General features: G+C 32.2%; 1 protein-coding gene and 1 long non-coding RNA gene across 2 annotated transcripts; both read right to left on the minus strand.

Annotated features, from left to right (window-relative positions):
• Positions 1-1,070: 1,070 nt before the first annotated feature.
• LOC143190804 (uncharacterized) lies at positions 1,071-22,792 on the minus strand. The gene is made up of 8 exons (XM_076395373.1): positions 22,655-22,792; positions 18,850-19,049; positions 15,902-16,042; positions 15,762-15,848; positions 5,826-5,892; positions 3,462-3,661; positions 1,305-1,460; positions 1,071-1,249 (listed from the first exon to the last, which is right to left on the minus strand). The coding sequence occupies exons 1-8, from the start codon at positions 22,659-22,661 to the stop codon at positions 1,160-1,162; spliced, it is 948 nt and encodes a 315-aa protein (XP_076251488.1). The 5' UTR covers positions 22,662-22,792; the 3' UTR covers positions 1,071-1,159.
• LOC143190009 (uncharacterized) lies at positions 7,707-8,396 on the minus strand. The gene is made up of 3 exons (XR_013004142.1): positions 8,258-8,396; positions 7,899-7,996; positions 7,707-7,837 (listed from the first exon to the last, which is right to left on the minus strand). It is a non-coding gene; the product is annotated as an uncharacterized LOC143190009 (long non-coding RNA).
• Positions 22,793-23,788: the final 996 nt, after the last annotated feature.

Raw genomic sequence — 23,788 nt, forward strand, 5'->3', positions numbered from 1 at the left:
GTTATGGTTACAATGCTTCCTTCCGCATATCCAAACAGTTTTTGAGGAATATCCTCGACCAGGAATATATCTACAATTAATTATTAATAAATGTAAGGATCAACAAAATCTAATCGAATACTATTGTAACTTTTAACTTTTTCCATCAATTTTTGTTGTTTTTACACTTTTTTTGTTAGCGTCTTACCAAGAGTGTCACAAGGAACCATTTTGAAATATCCAAGTTTCATCAAGACACAAATTCAAATAGTTTATCTTCCTTGGTCTTATTTTATGCCTTTAAAAATTTAATTCTTTTTAAGGTAATGTCTGGGATTTATATTAAACCTCTACGAGTGTTACCTTTACAAAGTATAAAGGTATAAAGGTTAATAATAAATAAATAAAGTTACAAGGTATAAAAGGATGTCTTACAGCCCTCAAAAAGCTGCATGTCCCTAATTCTTTTATGTACACTTTTCAGACAGCCAATTTTCTCTAAAATAATTTTATTAAATTATATTTATATCGATAAAATAGTTTGTGTTCTTACTGTTCCTATACATTTCGTATATTTGGTCTCGAAGAAAGCCTATATCAAGATGATCAAGATTCGTCACCCACTTTGTCAATCATCATCAATAATAACCTCTCTAAGGGAATTTAACGGCAAAAGGGGGCCTCCATTATCTCGTTCCTTTTCGAAATAACCTATTAAAGCCTCAATCATTTTGTGACCCTGAATATCTATTATTTTCGGCATTTAAAAAAAAAAGTAATATGAAATGTAATATGATTTATTACATTCATACATAATTACATTCCCATCCTGATTCGGTTAGATGCTCGAACTTATTAGACAGCATTCTATCTCTTTTTATATAGAATAAAATGAGTTGAAGAGTATTGTTTGACTAAAAGACGAATTTACAATTTGCCATAGGCACATATTGATGAAGTGAGTTCACTGTTATTTTGAATAGACTACATATAATATAACCAAATATTGGTATTACGGAAAACTATATGATATAGTTTTTTTAAAACTATGTTTTTATTAGTTATTTAGTTAAGAAATAAAACTTTTCAGATATTCTTGAGATTTATTGATGAATTATTGAAATATATTTAGAAATACATGACAGTTTTGTGGAATACTTATACTGTTATTATTTGGTATTTAAGGGTATGTAATTAATACGTCGTACTCCTTATGGCCTATTTCTAGGCCATCGAATGGGATGTAACAAATGCCATGACTTGGTTGAACCTCGAAAACAAAATAATATTAAAAGTTGATTTATGTTTTTTTTTACAATTAATACCTTTCCAATAGTGACAGATCCACTTTGTTGGACCCTTCCAACGTACAGAGTTTCTCCATCCGACGTTTGGCCACCTGGCACCGCCTTATTAGGAATGTCTCCGTTGCTTGACGGCATCCACTGCAAAGCGTCGAGAGATCCGCTGGCGAGAAGAATCTAAAAATTTTGAATCTTGCTAATAGAAGTATATTTTATTTTGATTTAAATTAGATTTGAAATGTTACATCTATATATTAATTGGGTTAGCGAAAATTTTGGCTCTTTTTTTTAGAAAAACTAGAGCACCCATAGTCTTGAAATTTGGCATGGTTAAAGCTTATACGGGGCTATAGTTTTTAGGGCTAATATTTTTGTTCAATAGGCGCTACAAATAAATATAGTCCAATAAAACGAAAAAAACCCAAATCAAGCAACTAGAAATTGACAATTGATACATGGCCTGAAAATTGCGGGCCTAACACATAGATGGCGCTAGTAGTACTCCATTCACCGCTTTTTCAGTTAATTCTATCCTTCAAAAGAAAGCTTTTAAAAATGATTAATATTCTAATCATCAGTCTGTGAGTTATTGCGTTAAGAGTGACACTACTTTTGTTATTCTGAAAACAATAGATAACAATTTCGCGTTTTAATTTTACGCTTCTTCTTGATGAAAAAAAAAACCGTTAAAGGAAAGCAATGGCTTGAAAAGTGTTATAAAGACTCCGCTCCATCAGAAATAACAAAAAAACATTGGTTTGCTGACTTCAAACGTGGCCGTAAAGAAACTGATAAGACAATAACGAAGAAGTAACCAGGACCCAGATATGGAGAATAAAAGTCAGCAAGAGTAAATCAGCATATACTGATTTCACCCCCAACGAAACTGCTCGTATACTAATAAATATTAATAATACTAAGATATGCGGAAAGAAGGTTTGAATCAGACACAATAAAATCAGTTACGCAAAAATTAACTAAAACTTAGAGTTGATGCGGCAACATTGCGACGTTTTGACGTCATCAATTTAGATGGCGTGTGTTCACAGTTTTATGGAACGGACTATATATTTGTGGATTAGTGTTTGGATAGTTTATTCATACATTCACTTAAGAAACAGTATTATTCTAGTTTTTGCTAACGATAATTGTCTTCAGAACGTTTTGTCATTTGTCATTTGTCAACATAACTTGTATTGTTTACGGTGACTCGAAAATGTCGATGATATTTTACGAGTTTCTATGTTTATTATTAAGATAAAAGTGTATCGCTCAATTTACTTTGGCTTATGGCGATGAAGCACCAACCTTTGGTCACAATTTAATCATGAATAATATGCTCAGGGACAACAATTGTGAAGGCCGTCCAAGATCAGTTGCAGTTCACGAAATGATTTTGAAATATCCTCACGTGACTTAACGTGATAGTGAGTCATGCATAATATGATGAGCACCCATAAAACATTGCATGTCTTGCATGTTGCAAACATTTCTCTGTGAAATAATTTAACAAAACTTCAGAAAGATGTTCGTGTCAATTGATGCAAAGAAATATAATTGAGGTGCATTAGAACCTGTGTATAACATCTACTGAAGTTGCAAATATAGGATGTATGCGTAACATCACTAAACAAAATAACGATTCACTATATGGATCTTCCTAAACGAGACAAATTCGGAAAAATAATTCATTTTGTTTACCAGATATATTTCGCGAAATACTAAAAAAGAAGCGGCAATGAAGGATCATTGTTCATCGTGACTGTGGAAGTTATCGGTTGAAACAACCATCTCTTTGACTGTTTAAAAGGTCGAATTGACGAAACACCCTCAATATAGTCCTGATATGGCACCAAAAGGTTTTTTCATTTCCACATAACAAGAATAAATGGTGTTTTCAACATGCTTCGGCGTCTGAAGAAGCCGTTGATGCATTCAAAGGACATGTTTTGAACATACCGCAATAAGAGTGGAAAAAGTTTTACGAAGCTTTGGCCAAGCGCATACAAAAGTGCATTGATCATCATGGACAATACTTCGAAAAACAACTCAAAATATAAAGAGCATCTATCAACCAATAATTTATTATCCCTTAAAAGAGCTGAATTTGAAGTATAAAGTAATAGTAGTTTAATAAAGATAATTTGTATATTAAAGATTTTATTTTAATAAACTTACCTGATATTCGTCTTTCAGGTGTTCGGCACCTCCATAGCAAACAGACGCAATATTCTTGTCTGGAATTACTTTAGCCGGTATCCAGTCCCCTTCATGATATGCTCTTCCTACGTACATTTTGGAGCCATCCGCCTCGTATCCAGCATATAATGCATTGGACGGTAGTTCATCGGAAGTTGTAATGTCTTCCCAATAGTAATCTGCAAAAATAACGAGTTTCGAATGCGTTTAAACCCTTCCCGAAGATATCATATCAGGGTGGTGACACCTTCATGACCATTAGGTAGAAATACGAATTATTCAATTTTGCAATATCTAATTTTGAAAATTAACTGCCAGTTAAAATATGGTAATAGTGATACCGTTTCTAATTGTTTTTGTTGTTTGATTTTGTTATATATTGCAGTACCTATTGACTTTTATAGTTAATCAATAATAATATCCGGAACCAATAAATGCCTTATGACCAAGTATTTTAATTACAGATGCCGTAATGATGTAGTAATTTAATGTAAGCAATTAAATGCAGCGAAATGCTGATATCAGCGCCTTCTCTGCCAAGACCACACGAAATAATTTCAGGATTATATATAACAGTCCCGTGCATTACAAAAAAACACGTTTCTTTTTGTTTAAAATTGGCTTTATTTGTCAACGTAATCTCCATATAGAACCATACAATCATTCCAGCGCCGCTCCAACATTACAATGTTTTTCTTATTTTCTCAGTTTCAACATTTTACTTTTATAGAACGATTTATCTTTTGTCACTAGTTCCTGTCCGCTCAGACGACGATTTTTTTCCGACATTTTGATTCCGGAGTGAAGTGATGGACCCATGTTTCATCCATTGTCACATATCGATGCAAAAATTTTGACATGACCTGTTACATTTAAAAATGGCCAAACACTGTTCGTAATCATTAAGACGTTCTTGTTTTTGGTAAACAAACGCGGCACCCACTTTGAACACGTTCTTATGATATCTTTACGATGTTAGATAACGCAACTTCACTTTTCGATCATTCAAAACGATTTTGTTGATTTTTTTGATACTTTCTGATGTTACCACCTCATTTGGACGTCCACTATGTTCTGCATCATCGGTGTCTCTACGACCACGTTTGAAGTCAACAAACCAACGATTTATTGTTGTTTCTGATAGAACGGAGTCCTTATAACACTTTTAAATCCATTGCTTTACTTGAACGGTATTGTTTTCTACCAAGAGGCAGCGTTAAATTAAAACACGAAATTGTTTTTGGTCCATTGTTTTGAAAATAACAAAAGCAGTGTCACTCTTAGCATAATAACGAACAACCTTATGAGTAGAATATCATGAAATTTTAATAGCTTACTTTTGAAGGATAGTATTAATTGAAAAAGCGGAACTTCTGAGGCCATGTGTTATTAAATTAACCCTCTATATAACACTCTATGGCGTCCAATGATGGCGAAGTCGTTATACCGGCATATCACAGTAACAGACCATAGATTTTATCGCCTATAGTTTAAGTAAATTTATCGATAGACTTTTGAGATTAAATTCTTAAGTTGCACGCATCAGATGGATCATTTGTTATTATGGATTTTCAGCAAGTCAATACTCCATCATCTTCAGCTTTTCGAAACCATATGCCAGCCAAACCAGGATGCATTAATCTTTATGATTTCTTCTTTTGTATCTTGTTTATATAGATCATGCTCTATATAAATAGATAACTAATAAGATAACTAAGTCACATGCACACGTTTAATCTAGCTAGCTTGGGCTGTTGAACTTGGTCAATGCATCTTTGAAATATATTTTCCCAGTTCTTCCAATGAAAACAAAGTCTTGCGTTTTTATTGTTGTAGATCAACTGGATACCCACTACTTCTCAGACTGAATATGCAGAAAGTCATGCAAAATCAGATTTACCAATATCCTGCAAAAACTGGTAATACATGATATTTGAAGATGTTTCATAATTAGCAACCTCAGAAACATGTCTGAAAGGGATTGGTAATATTATACTAAAGTGACAATCAAGCAAGTGTATATAAATAAACATTTGGGGTATTTTAAATGTTAAGGACGATGTTGGCGGCCATATTTTTGGCAGTATTTAACCTGTTGTTTCTTGTAGTCAGTTATTGATACTGACCGACCAAAAGTTAAAGCTAAAATAAACTAAAACTCACAGTTGGAGTGACAACATTGACAGTGACGTTTTGATGTTATAAATATAGATGACGTATGTTCACTGTTACTTTGGATATACTATACATCCATTTTACAGTAATTTTTAGAGAAATATTGATGGTTAAATCTTAAGCATCAGCAAAGAGTTTAATTAGTTTAATTATTCATTTGGAACTTACCTGCCATTTTGTAGTCAATGATACACAAAGCGTAAAAAAATGTATATTTTAGAAAAATTGCAGTACCTATTTATGTATTTAATTTTTATCTTATCTTTTATATTTCATATTTGTAGTATTGTTGAAACTTCTAGTATCAAAGGGTTATTTTTATCCGCAAAAATAACGTATAGTAACCCATTCGCCAGTTTACGTTTCAATTTTTGTATTATCTCGCAGATTTATTTACAGTAAGCAAATATTTTTTCCTGTCTGAAAACAGATTTTTGTTGTGAAAATACTCTTGTTTAAATTTGGAGAACCAATATGAAATATTTGAAAAATTGCGCCACAATAAATGATATTAAATTTTCTGTTAGATAGAGCAATGTTTAGTGAGTAAGGCGATTGTGGTAGGTAGCTTTCCATTTAAGCTTTTTCCAAGTGTATTTTCACAGATTTTCACGTCATCAAAATTTATGTCGCCAAAACGTCGCAATGTCGTCGCATCAACATCAACAACAAAATCAAATTTAAATAATATAATGGAAAAAAAAAATATTGTTATGAAATATAATTTATTTTAACATTATAGTATAATTATATGTTATAATTAATGCATATATTATCAAATAATTTAAACTGCAGATAATTATACAGCCATGATAACTAATAGGTTAGAGATGTTTTATTATGTTTACATTGAACTCTTTTCCAGACCACACATGAGGTAGAGTTCTAGACGCGTTTTTTTATGTAGTGTTATCCCCCTGGAGGCTTAATTCACACAGTTAACAATTATTTATCGAACTAACATATTTAATTTCATTAGAAGGCATATTACCTTTTTACGTTTAATTTTTGGTTCCTCCATTGCAGTGGTTCCTTGTCGAGTAATTTTAATATCACTGTATTCCTCATTAGTTTCTTTTATTACTACATGTGTAGATTTTTCTTAATAACATTTAGTCTCCATTCTCTTCTCATACATTATAACCAAATAGTCATGTATTTTTTGAATAATTACACACATATTTATGTACCTAATTTTTTCACCTTTTATAATACAATTTTCTACAGTTATCACTCTCATCACCCTGTCTTGGTTACATTCAGAAAGTTTAACTTATTTACTGTCGCTTTCTAAGTCATTAGCATTTCTAAGTCAGTAATTAAGCTGTTAATTTCCAATCTAACATTTGTTAACGATTCCACCATTTATCAGTTCATGCAAACCAAATATGTTATAGTATTCTTGCCACATATCCAAACAGTTCTTGCAGGTATGCGCCTCTCCTTAGTAATGGCCTGCTTGTCCATTCTAGTTATTCTTTGCCACACCCTATATCAATTCGTTATTGGCACAATGGTTATTGTTCTGCCATCTGATACTGCCTTTCATTTTTCAATCTAATATCGAAAAAAGTAAATTACATGAAACGCAATTACACATTTAATTTATATCTATCGAGAAATGATTTACTAAAAAATATTAAGACTAACAAAAACTAATCAAATGTTACAACACTCTTTATTAACATCTTGCCAAGAGTTCCACAATGTTCCATTTTGAAAAAACATGACCCGTCTAGATATACAAATTGAAATAATAAATCTTGATTTTATTATACGCTTTTGTAAATTGTATTCTTTTAAAAGCAATGTCTAAGTCCCATAAGACTTCTTCATGGATTATATTTACACCATCAAGTCTCCTTTTACTTAAACCAACTATGGCTTTATCTGGACCGACAGTTTTAATGTGGGCTCCGAATTACGGTTCTCAGCATTAAGCCCACCGACTGGCGAGTGACCAACTTTAGAAATCATCCGTCCTATCGCCTTTACCACTGCGCCACCAAGCCGGCTTTACTAAGTTTTTATATGTTTCGTAAATTTGAATTAGAATTAAGGTTTTCTTAATTGGTCACCCACTTAGTATGAGGCCGTTTTCTTTTCAGTGATTTTAACATCATGTTGTTTTTAACTTTTTATATTTTAGTTTCATGCTCACTTAACGCAGCTGCAACATGCTAAAAATATTTCCAATAAAAACCCTCGCAATAGTTAATATTTAATTGTATCAATACTTACCTCTCTAACGCATTTAAATGGTAAGAGGGAGCCTCCATTATCTCGTATCTGTTCGAAGTAACTGACTAGAGACGCAATTTGTCTCTTAGTCTGACTATCTAATGAGTAAGAACAAATTAAAATTTTAATCAGATATTTTATATTTATGAAAACAAAAAGAATGGAGAGATAATTATTTTGATTGGATTCCTACAACTTCGTTCAGTTAATTGAAATTGAAATGAATTGAGTTGAATTGAAAAAAGAATGATGTTAACAAAAAAACTTTAATATTTGAAAGTTTTGTTTGATGATGACATATTGATTTGATTGATGATTTGTTGACAGATGGCATATTTATAAGATATTTATTAGTATACTTATAGAGTCAGTTACGCCATCAATACTTGTTACTCTGGAATCCCATTTTCAAGTACATCAATTCTCATTCTTCAAATTTTCCTTCTTGCTTGGATTGATATTAATGTAATATTGAAGGTACAATCACTTAAAGACAAATTATATTCTTGTACATGTAACCAATTTATATTATTATATACACAAGTACACAAATTGTAAAGCAAATATCAAGAGTTTTATATTTTTAATGCGATAGCCTACAGATTAGATTTTAATCATATTAATTGATTTTTAAAAATAAATATTTAATCACCTTTCTACTCTCCTGTTCGTTAAAGAAATACGGGTTTTTGATAAGAATTCAAATATCTTCCTCAGGTATATCTGGTTGCTATATATATATATATATATATATATATATATATATATATATATATATATATATATATATATATATATATATATATATATATATATATATATATATATATATATATCACTACATAGTATAAAACAAAGTCGCCTTTTCTATCCCTATGTGCGCTTAAATCTTTAAAACTACGCAACGTATTTTGATGCGGTTTTTTTCAATAGATAGAGTGATTCAAGAGGAAGGTTTATATGTATAATACATGCATAATATACTAAGGCAACATTGCTAATTTTAGAGGTTTCTAACGTGATGTCGTAAATTAACCTATTTTTTTAGGCTTATTTAGCAATTAGCAAAAACGCTGCCTAACCCTACGAGTTAGATCAAATTAATGTACTACAGTATTGTACACCATAAAAAGGCCTACAAAAAAGTCCGCGATGGTATATGTTTATCTTTTAGGGATAACCCACATTAACCATTTTTATTGTTTACTTTTTACGTGAGAAAATGGATTATTTACGAAGCTATTTTTAGCAATACGGCATTAATCCTTATCGAATTAAGTACCTTAAATACAGTGTGCAATTAATATAGATCAATATGGTTCCTTACAGCATGTAAATTAAACAAATATTTTCGGAGATATTACAAATTTAAAATTTGCGTTTAAAAATGTGTAATGTAATAAAAATTGTATGAATTTAGATATTCCAAAGATAGCAGGAAATCTTCATAGTAAGTATAGGGGAAGAGGAATTGTTTTACTCCAAATTTAATGCGTGCAGGCCAAGGGCAGTAATGAATGAACCAAAAATACTGGATCGATTTTAATCATGTTTTCATTGAGTGACATAGGCATATATATTTTATGCCCGTGCAAAGTCGGAGCGGGCCGCTATGTTTTTATATACAACGTTCATATTTTTTCTGTAGTGTATTTAATTTAGTATCAGCATTGCACCCGTGCGAAGCCGGGGCGGGTCACTAGTATATATATATATATATATATATATATATATATATATATATATATATATATATATATATATGTTTATAAATAATAATGAGGTTTTAAACCAGCAAAAATTAAACAAACGAAAAGAGGCCATCTATGTACCTGGTTCTATTAAGTTAATTCGTTAGTTAGTTCTATCCTAGATTAAACTTATGAAACGTATAAAAACAGGGAGTAAGTTTTTATATAAAAACATAATTCAATTCTAACCTACAGGCGATAGTGGCTGTATAATTAATTGTAGAATATTTGCATTACATATACTATAATTTTAAAATAAATCATATTTTATAGTATTTCTCGGTCATTATTTTATTAAAATTGGAATTTTGTTATATATCAATGCCAAAGTAAACTGAAAGTTAAAGTTAAATGCGGCAACATTACAACAATTTGACGTCATAAATGTAGAAGACGCGAATTCAACGTTTTAATGGATAGTCATATAGTCAGCTAATGAGAACGGTTAACGGTAAAAAAAATAAAAATTTATCTCAATATCAGTACAATAAATTATTTAATCATGTACTGATTGGACATCAATATTTACAGGATAAACATATTTCATAATTATTGACTTTGAACTTACCTGAAAAGTTGTAATTATGAAGGGTTAATACGTAAAAAATCTATGTGTTTGCACAGAGAAAAATCATGTTACCAATTTATGTATTAAATTTAATCTTATGTTTATATTTCCTATTTACAATATCTTGAAACGTAATTATACGAGCCAAATCTCTTTTTTATCTCTCTGGAGTCTGTAAAACATATATTACTTGTAAAAAGCTGTTTTTGACGTACAAATAAATTTCCACTGTTGTCCACTGGAAAAAACAAGAAGGTACTGTAAAAAAAATCCTGGAGAATATCGATGATTTTATATTAGCATCAATTGAGTTATAGGTACATAATAATAATTTGCAGAATATTTTATGATAATAATCAATTGATTATAGATGCATGGTACACTTGTGTTAAGTAAACTAAGTTATCGTGAGTGATTCCAAAGGTGAACAAGATGTATTCATCGATGAGTCTCTGTACTCGAGATCTCCCAGGTTTTAATACACTCGAAAAAAAGTTACTGCTTGTTTTGGTGGTATCTTTTTCATAAAAAATTAAGCACTATCATTCATAAAGCCATCAAAATAGTAACACCTAAAAGGAAAGGATCCTGAAACACAATATATACCTTAAGAAAATCAACGACAAAATAAAAAAGAAAACTTAGGAAAAACTTGACATATATATTCATAATATATTCATAAACAACAAACCCTAGAACTGCATGTCAAGCAATAACATCCAGACAAGATAGGTTTTTTTAAAATCTAAAATTCTTAAAACTATAACCATAAAAAAGTCTAAAGCTCAAATCGTTTCTGTTAGAAACAACAAAAGAGGGTGGACAAGATCAAATAAGTAGAAAGTCAGTAACTTTGCTGACTATATAAATGATTCTGGTCTGACGATTAGATGAGTCTGAACAGAAACATATAGCCGATACTAAACAGTACCTAAAAGAGTACATCCTTAAGAGACTGAGGGAAATAAGAGCTCTCAAGGAAAGAAAAGTACCAGGTTACGATATTATCGACGCAACTCTCTTAAAATATCTACCACACAAGGGAATTATGAGCTTAGTCAAAATCTTCAGTGTCCATTTTAAGCTCAAATATTTCCTGGAATAATGCAAAAATGTGATGATGATTGAAACTAAAAAACACGCTTCTATATAATTCTAGTAATTGTATTAATTGTGAATACGAATTCTATTTTGCATGAAATACACTTAGATGTCGCATAGGGTAGAGTACTGGGACTGTCTTCTCAGTGCATTGATAGCAAAATAACCGCTGAAGATGATGATAGGTATTTTTTCAGAATTATTTCAGCACTCGTCGTTTGTCAGTGTTTACTACAGCAAAACCAAAGTATAGTCTATCCAAAGAAATTTTGTACATATGTCAACAAAATGTTTAATGTATTGCCTGCCGCACTTTGTAAATTCGTTTTAGAATCAGACAATATTTTTTTCTCACTTTATTCTAATTAGAAAGAGACACAATGCTGTCTGATAAGTTCGAACGAGTAACCGAACTAGCCTGCCAAAGGCGCCCGGTTGTCAAACGTATGCAAAATCCTTTAAAGCAATACTGATAAGAGGTTATAAAACTTTGATAAAGGCTTTGCTTCTTTTCATAAATTTCAAATTGCTGCTTATTATTACTTTGATTAAAAATTCTGAAGCCAGACAGAACAGATTGCGTCTCTAATCAGTTACTTTGAAAAGGAAGGAGATAATGGAGGCCTCCTCTTGCCAGTAAAATTCGTTAGAGGGGTTAAGAATTTTTACTATTAGATATTAATTTGCTGCGATTTTTATAGAAAATATTTTTAGCGTGTTGCAGCTGCAGCTAATAGTAGTGTAGACACGGTGACTGATATATCTCAAAAAATGAAAAATATAATCTTGAATTCACCGAATAAAAACTCGTCCTCATACGAAGCGGGTGACAAATCAGGACCAGCTTGATGTTAGCTCTATCAGAGATTAAATACATGAAATGCAATTACATATCATATTAATACAGTTAATTCATAGGAAACTGTTAGTCTGAAAAGTATCGAAGAGGTCTAATGGAATTTCCAGATCTTGTTTTTAAAATAATACAATATTTAAAAGTCTATAATAAAATGAGGGAAGACTTATTATTTCAATTTATGTATTTAGATGAGACATGGATATATCAGAATGGGATCAGTATTCCCAATGGTCACTCATGGCAAGATTTTTTTTATTACTCTTCGTGAGTCCACAATCTGCCCTATTGGCAATAAGTATTTCTTCTGTCTATATTATATATACATGGCATGAGAAAATCACTTCATTAAGCAATCTTCTGTATAAAATATTATCTTAATTAATTAGCCTTATTCTAATGCTTATTCTAAAGTCTACATATGTCCAGTAATCAGATCAGGTGGTGTTAAACGTTTTAGTCTACGCACTTCACTATCACGTCGCATATTTAGCTGATTAGCGAGTACATTGGGATGCACTGACACTCTTTCGAACTACTTCACACAAACACGTTGAATTGCACTCGTTATAGGTTCTAGAGGAATATCGCGTTGTATCATTTTATTTGAAATATAGTACGGAGCATCAACAATGGCACGCAACACCTTATTTTAGAACCGTTGAATGATGGATATGTTAGATTTGCTAGCGGTACCCCATAGTTGAATTCCATATGTCCAAATGGGCTTGAGTATAGACTCATACAGCAATACCTTGTTATCTAATGATAACTTGGATTTGCGCCCAATGAGCCAATACATTTGATATAATTTTAGTCCCAGTTGTTTCCGTTTAGAGAGTATGTGCTTCTTCCAGGTTAGGCGTCGATCTAAATGCATACCAAGATATTTAACATGCTCTGCTTGGGGGAGTTGACGATGATTGATATTCACTGGTGGACATGTTCTTCTACGCAGGGTAAACGTTATATGCGTGGATTTTGATTCATTGGCTTTAATGCGCTATGTCTTCAACCATAATTGTATTTGCTCCAGGTGGGTTTGTAGGTTTATTGATGCTGTGACTGGATCTTCATGGGATGCTAAGATTGCTGTATCGTCTGCATATGTTGCCACAGTAGTTATTTTTTTGGTGGGCAGATCAGCCGTATACAGAAGATACAGTACTGGACCCAGTACACTACCTTGCGGAACTCCTGAATATATGGGATTTAATTCGGTATGTTCATCGCCTTGATTTACAATAAAATGTCTGTCAGTGAGATACGATTTTAGTAACTGATAGTCCCGATGAGGGATAAGTTTCTTTAGTTTAACCTGCAAGCCCGTATGCCATACTTTGTCAAAAGCCTGAGATATGTCTAGGAAAGCAGCCGAACAATATCTTTTGGCATTTAGGTCAGCGTTTATTTTGTTTACAAGTCTATGCACTTGTTCTATAGTCTCATGCTTATTGCAAAAGCCAGAAACTGATGTTTTGGAATAATTTTTCTTTTTTCTATTATATAGTTTAGCTTTTTTATATATAATTTCTCGAAAACTTTCGAGATTATTGGTAATAAACTTATAGGTCGATAGGAGGTCACATCTTCTGGTATTTTCCTGGTTTAAGTATCATTAATATTTTGGCTACTTTCCAGATACTAGGGTAGTAATTAATTCGTAACATAGCATTAAATATAAATGTTAATAGTTTTATAGCCTTTTCTGATAGTTCTTTTAAAATTTGTTCAGTAATTAAGTCATAACCAGGAGCTTTTTTAATATTAATCTCTCTCATTATTGTATGTTTAAATTTTTTGACCGTTAATTTCTTGTGCGGTAAATCCATTTGAAATAGCGAATCTAGAAAGCCAGTAATTTTATTTTCGTCATCTTTATGTAGCTGAGACTTGAAAGGTTTAAAACATTTTTTAAGTGTTTTGAGAAAATGTCGGCTTTCTCTTTATTGCTTCTCGCCCAATTATTTTCGCTTGTTTTAATACGTGGGTTATGCTGCTGGGATCTCCTAAGCTTTTTTGTTGCTTTCCACAACGAGTAATCTGTAGCCTCAGTTGATGTCAAGTTTTCTAGGTATTCTTGAATGCCTTGGTTTTGTTCAGTTTGGATTAGATCTCTCAGCTCTTTTATGGCCCTATTAAATTTTCTTTTATTCTCTTCAGTCCTTTGCTGTTGCCAATTTCGTCCTAACTTTCTTTTTTCTGCTATCTTTTTCTGTATTGTACATGATATACGTGTATTTTTTCTTGGAAATGTTTCACTGTTGGGAGTCGCGGAATATGCTGCCTCCTGTATATTTTTTGTAAGATTTATTGCTGCTATTTCTATATCCATTTCAGTTTGTAACGGTAAGTTTAGAGAGATATTTTGGTCTAAGTTTTCTCTAAATGAGGGCCAGTTTGTTCTATTATTGCACAGAGAAGGGGGTTTATCTTTGATGGTAATTTTTGAAGAAATTGTTACTATTATTGGTGAATGATCAGAAGACAGGTCGAAACATGATTCTGCCTGACATTTTTTTGGATCAATATTTTTTGTAATACAGAAATCTATTGTATCTGGTTTTTTATTTCTGTCTGAAGGCCAATATGTTGGTTCACCAGTAGAGATATGTTGTAAGTTATCTATCCTTATGGCTTTGAGTAGTTCTCTACCTTTTGAGGTTATTATTCTTGAAATGGCAAGATGATAATAAAAATAATGTTATGACATCAAAAGTTGATGGAAAAAGGTAAACGTTTGGATTAGGTTTTCTTAATAATAACATTTATTAATAATTCATTGTAGATATATTATACTTCATGCTGTGAAATAGGAATGGTTAAAAACAATTTCGGTTTGGATGAACTGGAACAGACACATCGAAGAAGAAATTAATAAATGATGGAATTGTGAAGAAATGTTGGAAGTATTGGAAATTAACAGCTTAGTTATTCACTTGAATGATGTAGAAAATGTTATTGTAGAATGTAAAAGAATATGTGTGTAATTGTTCAGAATAAATATGAGCATTTGGTTAAAATGTGTGAGGAAAGAAAGAATAGTAACTGATTTGCAGATATGGCAAATGCATTAAAGAGAATGCAGTTATTAAATCCAGTTTTATCAGGAAAGGTGTATTGAAGTATTACCAGAACAAACTTAGGAGAAATATAAGTGATATCAAAATGTCTTTAGAAGGAGTCACTGTACCGAAAGACAGAAAAAATAAGCGTAAAAGGTGAATTTTAATAAGTTCTAACAATACAGTAAAACACCAGACTTGAAAACTTGACTTCAAAGGAGATTGTTGTGAAATAAGACGCTTTTCTAGCTGGAAAAGGGCCTTTCATTTAAAAAGTTGTTCACTTATCGAGCTACATTCGTAATATTATGTATTAGAAAATTTAGAGACTATAGTAAATCATAAATAATAAGTAATAAATAATAGAACTTGTTTCAGACCATTTTGTTGATTAAAAATAAAACATTTTTATCATTTTAAAAATGTATTAATCGGTCATCTGTATTAAATACATGGCGTTTTGGTGATATTTTACGAATTATTAAAATAGATGAATTTTAAATACTCTGTAGACTCAACTTATGTCTTGAGGACTAATACCTCGTAGTTAGTCGAGGCTACTTCGTTTCCGTCGAATGGAATGTAACAAACCCCATGGCTTGGATGAACCTACAGAAGAGTAAATTTAAATTTTAAGTCGAATGCGATTTTCTAACTAATACCTTTCCAACGGTGACAGAATCGCTATGATGTACCCTTCCAATGTACAAAATTTCACCGCCTGACGTACCACTTGACACAGCATCTGGAGGAACGTTTCCATCGGAAGAGGGAACCCATTCGAAATGTTGTTCGCAAAGAACCTTTAATTAAATGTGTTTGATGAGCAATATTAGACTAGTTCTTAATAATATAAAATAATTTGTTTTAAAATATCAGGTTCTTGTATATATTCTGTTCAGTTTTTCATTATTTAGTCTGAATTAGAAAATTTGTTGCCACGAATTTATAGTTATTTATATTTAAGGAAATCGTTTAAATTTAAGTTTACGAAACTTGTAATAATTTTTTTTTGTATTGTTTTTCAAAATAATTATGACTTGAGACATCAAAAAACATTCACATTGTAACAGGTCAATTGAAAAGTCCCCGGCCCAAAAAAAGATATTTTTTTGGCAAAATTAGTTTTTTTTATTCAACATAATTCCCTTCGAGGGTGATATAGTGATTACAGCCACCCTTCAACTTTTTGATACCATTTTTGTAGTACCATTTGTCCCTTGCTCCAAAATAGGCCTCAGTTTCGGCGATCACCTCTTCATTCGACGAACATTTTTCCGCAGCGAGCATTCTTTTGAGATCTGAGAACAGGATATAGCCGCTGGGGCCAGATCTGGAGAATACGGTGGATGAGGAAGCAATTCATGGATTTTGCCATCGTTTTCGCTGACTTATCACGGTGCATTGTCTTGGTGAAGCACCACTTTCTTTTTCTTCAAATGCTGCATCTTTCGGCGATTTCGTCATTCAAATGATCCAATAACGCTAAGTAGTAGTCGCTGTTGATGATCCTTCCTTTTTCAGGGCGATTGTTACGTTTTCCCACGCTTTGGAGCGGGTTCATCATGTGTAGTCCACTCGGATGACTGTCGATTGGACTTCGGAGTGTAATGATGGAGCCATTGTCACATATCGACGCAAAAAGTCGGGTTTATTACGCTTGATCATCTTCAAACACTGCTCTGAATCATCAACTCGTCATTGTTTCTTGTCAAAAGTGAGCTGGCGCCGCACCCAGTTAGCACAGAGCTTTGTCGTACCCAAATATTCGTGAATGATATGATGTACACGTTCAGTTAATATTTTTAGAGTCTCTTCTATTTTCATTCAATTTCAATTTACGGTCATTCAAAATCATTTTGTGGATTTTTTAAATGTTTTCGTCGGTAACAATCTCTTTTGGGCATCCATTGCCTTCACCATCTTGGGTGCACCATGTCTAAACCAAATCAAATTTCACCACGACTGAATTTTGCATACCAATCCTTGATGATTGATTTTCTTCCGGCAGTGTTTGGAAACTCGGCATCAAGCCAAGTTTTTGCTTCAACTGTATTTTTTTCCTTCAAAAGACAGTATTTTACTCAAAATGATATAATTCACAAACTACTGATCCGACAGCTGTAAAAATTTTTACACGCATCTTTTGATGGTTAGAACTAACTAAAGAACATATGGATTTAATTATAGTAGCGCCATCTATGTGTCAGGCCGGGGACTTTTCGATTGACCTGTTATCGAATGTCTGATGAAACTAAGCCAAGCGAGAATGGCACCGAGTAAAATGTAGACACGTGCCCAACGAAATGGATATCCTATCGGTTCGTTGTCGAGTGTTTCGGATAACGGGGGTTCAAGTACCGAGGCTAGACGAAGTGTGTCAGAAGTTAGACCTGGTAGAGGACTCCGTATGGCGCCTATAACAATAAACACAAGAATGCACGAGATCGTAGAATATTGGAGCATTTCTAAGAATCCACAGCGCATGTGTTTCACCGGCGTAAGAAGTTCCTAGCCGGAAGAGCCTTTTCCTCCCTGAAATTCTGAGCGAATCAGTGTGCAGGTAATGATTTCTTCTAGCAACCTTCTCAGCAACCACCAAGAACCCGAGGGAGGAGCTTCGGCTATAAAACACTATGAACCACAATAATAAGTCAGCAAGTAGCTGGCGGAATTAACCAACCTGCTAAATTCCATTATGCGGCTGCAACACACCCAAAAATTTTGAAACACACACATATAGTCGTGATTTCGAAAAATATGAGCAGATTCTTCGCCTTCTAACTACAAATCTATCAGCTTCCTTAGTTCAATGTCCAAGATTGCTGAAAGAGTTATTTTATAGGCACTTAATCGGTTCACTGAGCAGAACCATACCATTCCAGATGAACAACACGGGTTCAGAGCCAGACATTCATACGCAGATCATACCACTAGACTGGGCGATCATCTCTGCGATCATTTCAAATCTCACAAAAGCTTTTGACAAGGTATGGCATGACGGCCTAATTTATAATGCCATCGGAACAGGTATACCCGGAAGATACTGATCATTTTACTGTAATCCTTTTTGTTGGACTGGTAATTTCAAGTAAAGATCGGTAGAACACTTTCCAGTACAGTCAAAGCGTTAGAGATAGAGCCTCCCAAGGTTCCCCACTAGCCCCAGCAGTACTCAACCTATTCATGTCAGACATTCCAATGAAGGTAGATGTCGAAACCTCTCAATACGCGGATGACACAGATTTCTTTACCAGTTCTAGTTTTGTACACGCCAGAGAAAACAAAATCAATTAAATTCCACAGTCCAATGGCTAAATTTCTGGAAGCAGAAATTCGCAGAAAACCCAGGCCGTAGTATTCTATAATCAGAGAGACATCTAGATTATTAATTTAAATAAACAAACTTGTCCTTGTACATTAATGTGCAAAGAAGAGAAAAAATAAATTGTATTTTATTTTTTAAACACTGTTATCTTTCCTTAATGGCCGGAAGAATTTCATCAAATATAACACTGGAAAACTTATTTTTAAAGCTATATATACACTTATTGATTTTTCTTTTTACAATTTAGTACTTAACATGGTAAACACATGAGGTTAGAATTACCTGACACTCCTGTTTTGCGTGTTCAGCGCCGCCATAGGAAACATACGCAACGCTCTTGTCTGGAATTACTTTAGCCGGTATCCAGCCTCCCTCATGCAATGCTCTCCCTACGAATATGGGGGCACCGTCCATATCCGTTCCACCACGTAGTGCCGTAGATGGAACTACCCAATCGGGGGTGCAAGTAACCCAGAGGTATTCTGTAATAATTAAATATCAATCCCATCGAAATTTATAAAATTAACTTGCGGTAGCATGTGTTAGTACATTCATTTTTATTTATTCTGACATCTACGTAGGGTTTATTAGAGAGTTATATTATAATGATAATTTTACACGTTTATAAAATATTTTTAACAAAAAAACTGAACCTACCTAACTAAAAAATATGTTAAGAGCTAATTAAATTAATTAAAAATATGTACATAATAATTGTAGTTATAATTAAACATAAACAAAAACCTTATCTACTACACGTATTTTATATTTTACTATATACACACAATTTAGCTGAATACCTACCAAAACCTTTTTATCTATTTACAATAATTAAAAATTAAAATTATTTTAACTACTACCAACTGATTACTTTGAAGTAAAAATGAAAAAAGAAAAAAAAGTGTTAGAAATCTTAGTTTTATTATTTCTTACTTTTTAGTGAGTTCCTTATTTATTTTTCTCTTTTTGGTGTTTTGAAAATATTTAAACAAAAAGGCATTGGCCCCGCCGGGAATCGAACCTGCGACCACTGCATGTCAGCTGGATGCTCTAACCGCTACACCATCGAAGCAGTTGCTTATAATACTTGGTTGGTGCTTAAAAAGCAAACTGAACTGCTTTTGTACTGAACGACTTCCAGTCTTCCGTCACATCAGCCACTAATTATTTTATATAAAAATATGTGTGAAAACTTTGTACGTGCCCTCGAAACTTGATGGCCTTTTGATTGACTTTTCCCTCGATTTCCCCGGATTCCACCATCATATCTTGCCTTGGTTTCAATGGGACCACCTCAGAAGTGCACTCTTTCGAATAAAAAAATAATTTTGAATATCGTATCGTTATAATTGACGGAGAGATCGATAAACATACAAAAAAAATGTACAATGGAACATAGAACCTGATCTTTTTTTTTAGTCGGTTAAAAAGTCATTTTTAAAAACAATTGATGTTGAATTGAATCTTTATGATTAAAGAGGCTATTAACATTTGTGGTTTATACGTCGTTGGGCATTTGTTGCATTTCTTTATTCATGGTTCAATGTAGTGCAGATACCATCGATATAGTTAGATAGAACGTTATGATATGTATAAAAAAGAAGCAAGGTTAAGAAAGAGTATTTAGAAATATATTAAGAGAAACAAGAGGTGTGTATAAAATATGGAATAAAATATCTTGAGCATCTAGCTATAATTTGTAGATTTAATTATAGTGAATACAGTCCACATACAGTTAAAAAGATTGTTCTTCATTTTGGTAAATCTAAATATTTTAGCACATTAAAAGCAAATTAGTTCTTCGAGTTTGAGAAGCACGTGTTAATTTCTATATACTTAAAGATTTGATGAATTGAAATTGCGAGTTAAAAGCCCTAAGAATTGGCACAATGTATAGGGGTCTAATTTATTAGACCATTTAAATGTTTTAATATAATCTCCCATATGGGAAAATAATTATAACTTAAGAGAGAATACAAATATCGAATTATATCGAATGTCTGGTAAAGCCAGACCATAGTAGGAAAGATGATAAGAGAAATAGAAAACAGATGGCTACTCAAATACATGTACGCATCGCACCGGATAGCTAGATGCTAAATGAAACTTTTAACAAGTTAGATGTGATGGAGGGCTTCCTTTTGTGATTATAGCCATAAAAAAAACAAGGGGTCATGCGGCTGTTGAATATCGAGCATTCTAAGAATTTGCGACGAATTGCGCTCGTAATTAGGAGGGTATTTCCCTCTCCGAAAATCTGAAAAAATCGGGCCGCAGAAAGGGATTTCTTAAACCAGCTAGGGTTTCTTGAAGCTAGGGGAGGAGTAGTTATAAAGCAAAATGTATCCAACAAATCAACCAGAGTCTGAGTACAAACAGTCAACAACACATCAAGAGAACGGACGCCGATTATGCCAATGGCAAATGGAAAATGTATAATCTTATTTTGAAGAACATATACATGATCATAAATATGAACATAAATATGATCACATTGAGAGAACAATAGATTTCGGACCAGTTATTTTGTGCAGTCAGTGGTTGGGCACAAGGACAGAATTGCGGGCACTCGACTTAGTAAGTGAATCCAAACTCATTTATTTCAACTTTTTTCAACTAATTTAGTCGCATCACCATTATTTTTGAGAGTTTTTAATGGTCTTCAGCAACAGATTTCTTTAAATTAAACAAGAAAAGTGAGAATGTTGAAAATGCAATTTGGAATGTTGCTTGATGAGTACTAAAATGAATACTAAATAGAAAACTACTATTTTATGTAGATAAATTGCAAAATCGTCGAATTTAACCACTAGGTTAGGTTGTTTACGTTGATCATTCGTATTTTTACGAATCTATTTTTATATAATTTTATCGAGATGATCAAAATAGAGTCATTTCTGCAAGCGCTTAATCATTTAAAAAGGTACGAAACTTTTTGTCTGTTAATCCACCTAACTTTATAAACATAAATTATGTATTATCTCCTATATAACAATCATTAGTATTAATAACTATTTATAATTTTGGCCACAATATATAAATATAATAATAATATATAGTCTATCCAATAAAACAGCCAATGGCATTGTCAAATTGCTTTCCTGGTTAGTAATCTCTAATTATTATCACTGATGTTTTGAAGAATTTTGTAGACATTTGACAACAGGGTCGACCAGTGGCAACGAATTTTCTAAACTGATTCGTTTATAGGTTTCAAGTATTTTCATCAGACAGTATTCTGTCTCTTTTTAACTAGGGTACATTTAAAAGGAATTTTACATTTATACAAACTGCTTTTTGTAATATACTCCTTCCAATAAAATAGCTAATGCACCTTATAGACGACCTAAGATACATGAAATGGCGGTAAGCTAAGAGACAGAATGACGTCTGATGCCTCGGAAGATGTAACCGAACCTCTCTGTAAAATTCGGCTTGTGTGGAAAACCTTTCTGTTATATCATTGTCCGCGAAAGCGCTGATTCTGTGCAAACACTGATAAGACTGTGCAAACAGATGTCGATTGGTACTGAAATAATATGATGGCAATGCTTCAATAGATGAACTTATAATTTTATTGCGTAATAGATTATATTTTAAAAATACATTTTTTTTCGGTGATAATTTTGCGTTAGGGACGAAAGATTATGAAGAAAAATATTTTGAAAGACAGTAAAGTAATATTCAATGATAAATTATCAATTCCATAAGGCTTAAATTATTAATAGCGCATAGTAATATAATAACTAAAGACGTTTAAGGAAAATATCATAATATATATTCGAAATCAATCGGAAAATCCAAACAAATAACTTGTCATGACAACAGACAGATTGTTGAAAACAAGTTTTTCCATTGCTGAACGAACTAAAATTTTAATAGAATTAATGGAATGATTAGGCCACAATGCCAAATCTGAGGTTGTTAAAAAAACTGTTATATTTTATCAACATTTAGATAAACTGTATCTCTAAAAATATAGATATTGCAACGTTTTTTCTATAAACCATATATGCTAATCATAAATATTTATAATTAGCTATAACATTTACAACAATTTATAAAATTTATTTGAATTTTAGCTCACCTGTCATGACTACTTAACAAAGTTCAAAATGGAGAAAATTAATAATATATAAAATCGCGAACCTATTTATGTCTTAACCTTTATCTTATCTTGGGCATTACTTATTTAATAAATTTTAAGTATATATAAAATCGAAAAATTAAATTAATTTGACCACTTTAGGCTGCATTTGTATATCTCTTCTTTTTACAGGCTGAAGCATCTTCTCAATAACATTTTAATCTGATTACATGTATTTTGATCTACAATATCTATTGGCGGAAATACGAAGTATTAATGTTATCATAACCGTCAAATAGTTTAAAGATACTATTAAATATGTTGGTTCGTTGGTGTTTTACGTATATTACTCAAGGTCGAAAAGTAAAATAAATAAACAAATAATAAGGCAGTTTTATTTAAAAATTTAGGTAAGGAAATTATTATTATTTTAATATCAATATATAAAAGCGTATTGGCCTTGGAAATCCGCGAGAAAGGTGAATCTGGGTATTTATGGGCGTACAGCTTTATCGAGACAAGGAAATTACCATTGGATAAGTATTTCCTTTCCTAGAAATAATTAATATTTATATTGCAGAAGAAGAGTTAAGCCAGCCTGTTACAATCTAAGTAGGTCACGCGGTCTCCGTCGACAATATGTTACAATCAGGGGTGTGCAACTGCAAAGGTAAGTAGTGGGGCAAAGTTTCGCTTAGTCCAATCATTGGCGGCGCTGACAACGCAAATTTGATTGGTTAGTTTAAAATAGTTATGTAGAAACCTGTAAGGAAAATACTTTGCTTTGATTGGTCTGCCATATCCCCTGATTATTTTCTGAGGTCACATTTATTGGCCAATAGTATTTAAATAAAAATCAAATTTAAATTTTAAAATTAATTTATTAAAATAAAATCCTATACAAATATACATAAGTGTAAATAATATAAATATATATAAACAAAAAGCAAAAAAAAACAATTATGAACACTATTCTAGGCAATATTAAAATATCTATAATCCTTCTATAACGCCTTTCCATATATGTTTAGTGCCATCAATTTTATGGGATTTATTAGAGTTCTAACTTATCTTGATATATTGAAGGTAAACTTTAAATCCTTCCCTGTTGATATTGCATTAACTTCATTAAAC

This window comes from Rhynchophorus ferrugineus, unplaced genomic scaffold (genome assembly GCF_030347505.1).
Source record: "Rhynchophorus ferrugineus isolate W39M unplaced genomic scaffold, kcgeb_rfMv2 rfM2, whole genome shotgun sequence".
NCBI classification, from domain to species: domain Eukaryota; kingdom Metazoa; phylum Arthropoda; class Insecta; order Coleoptera; family Curculionidae; genus Rhynchophorus; species Rhynchophorus ferrugineus.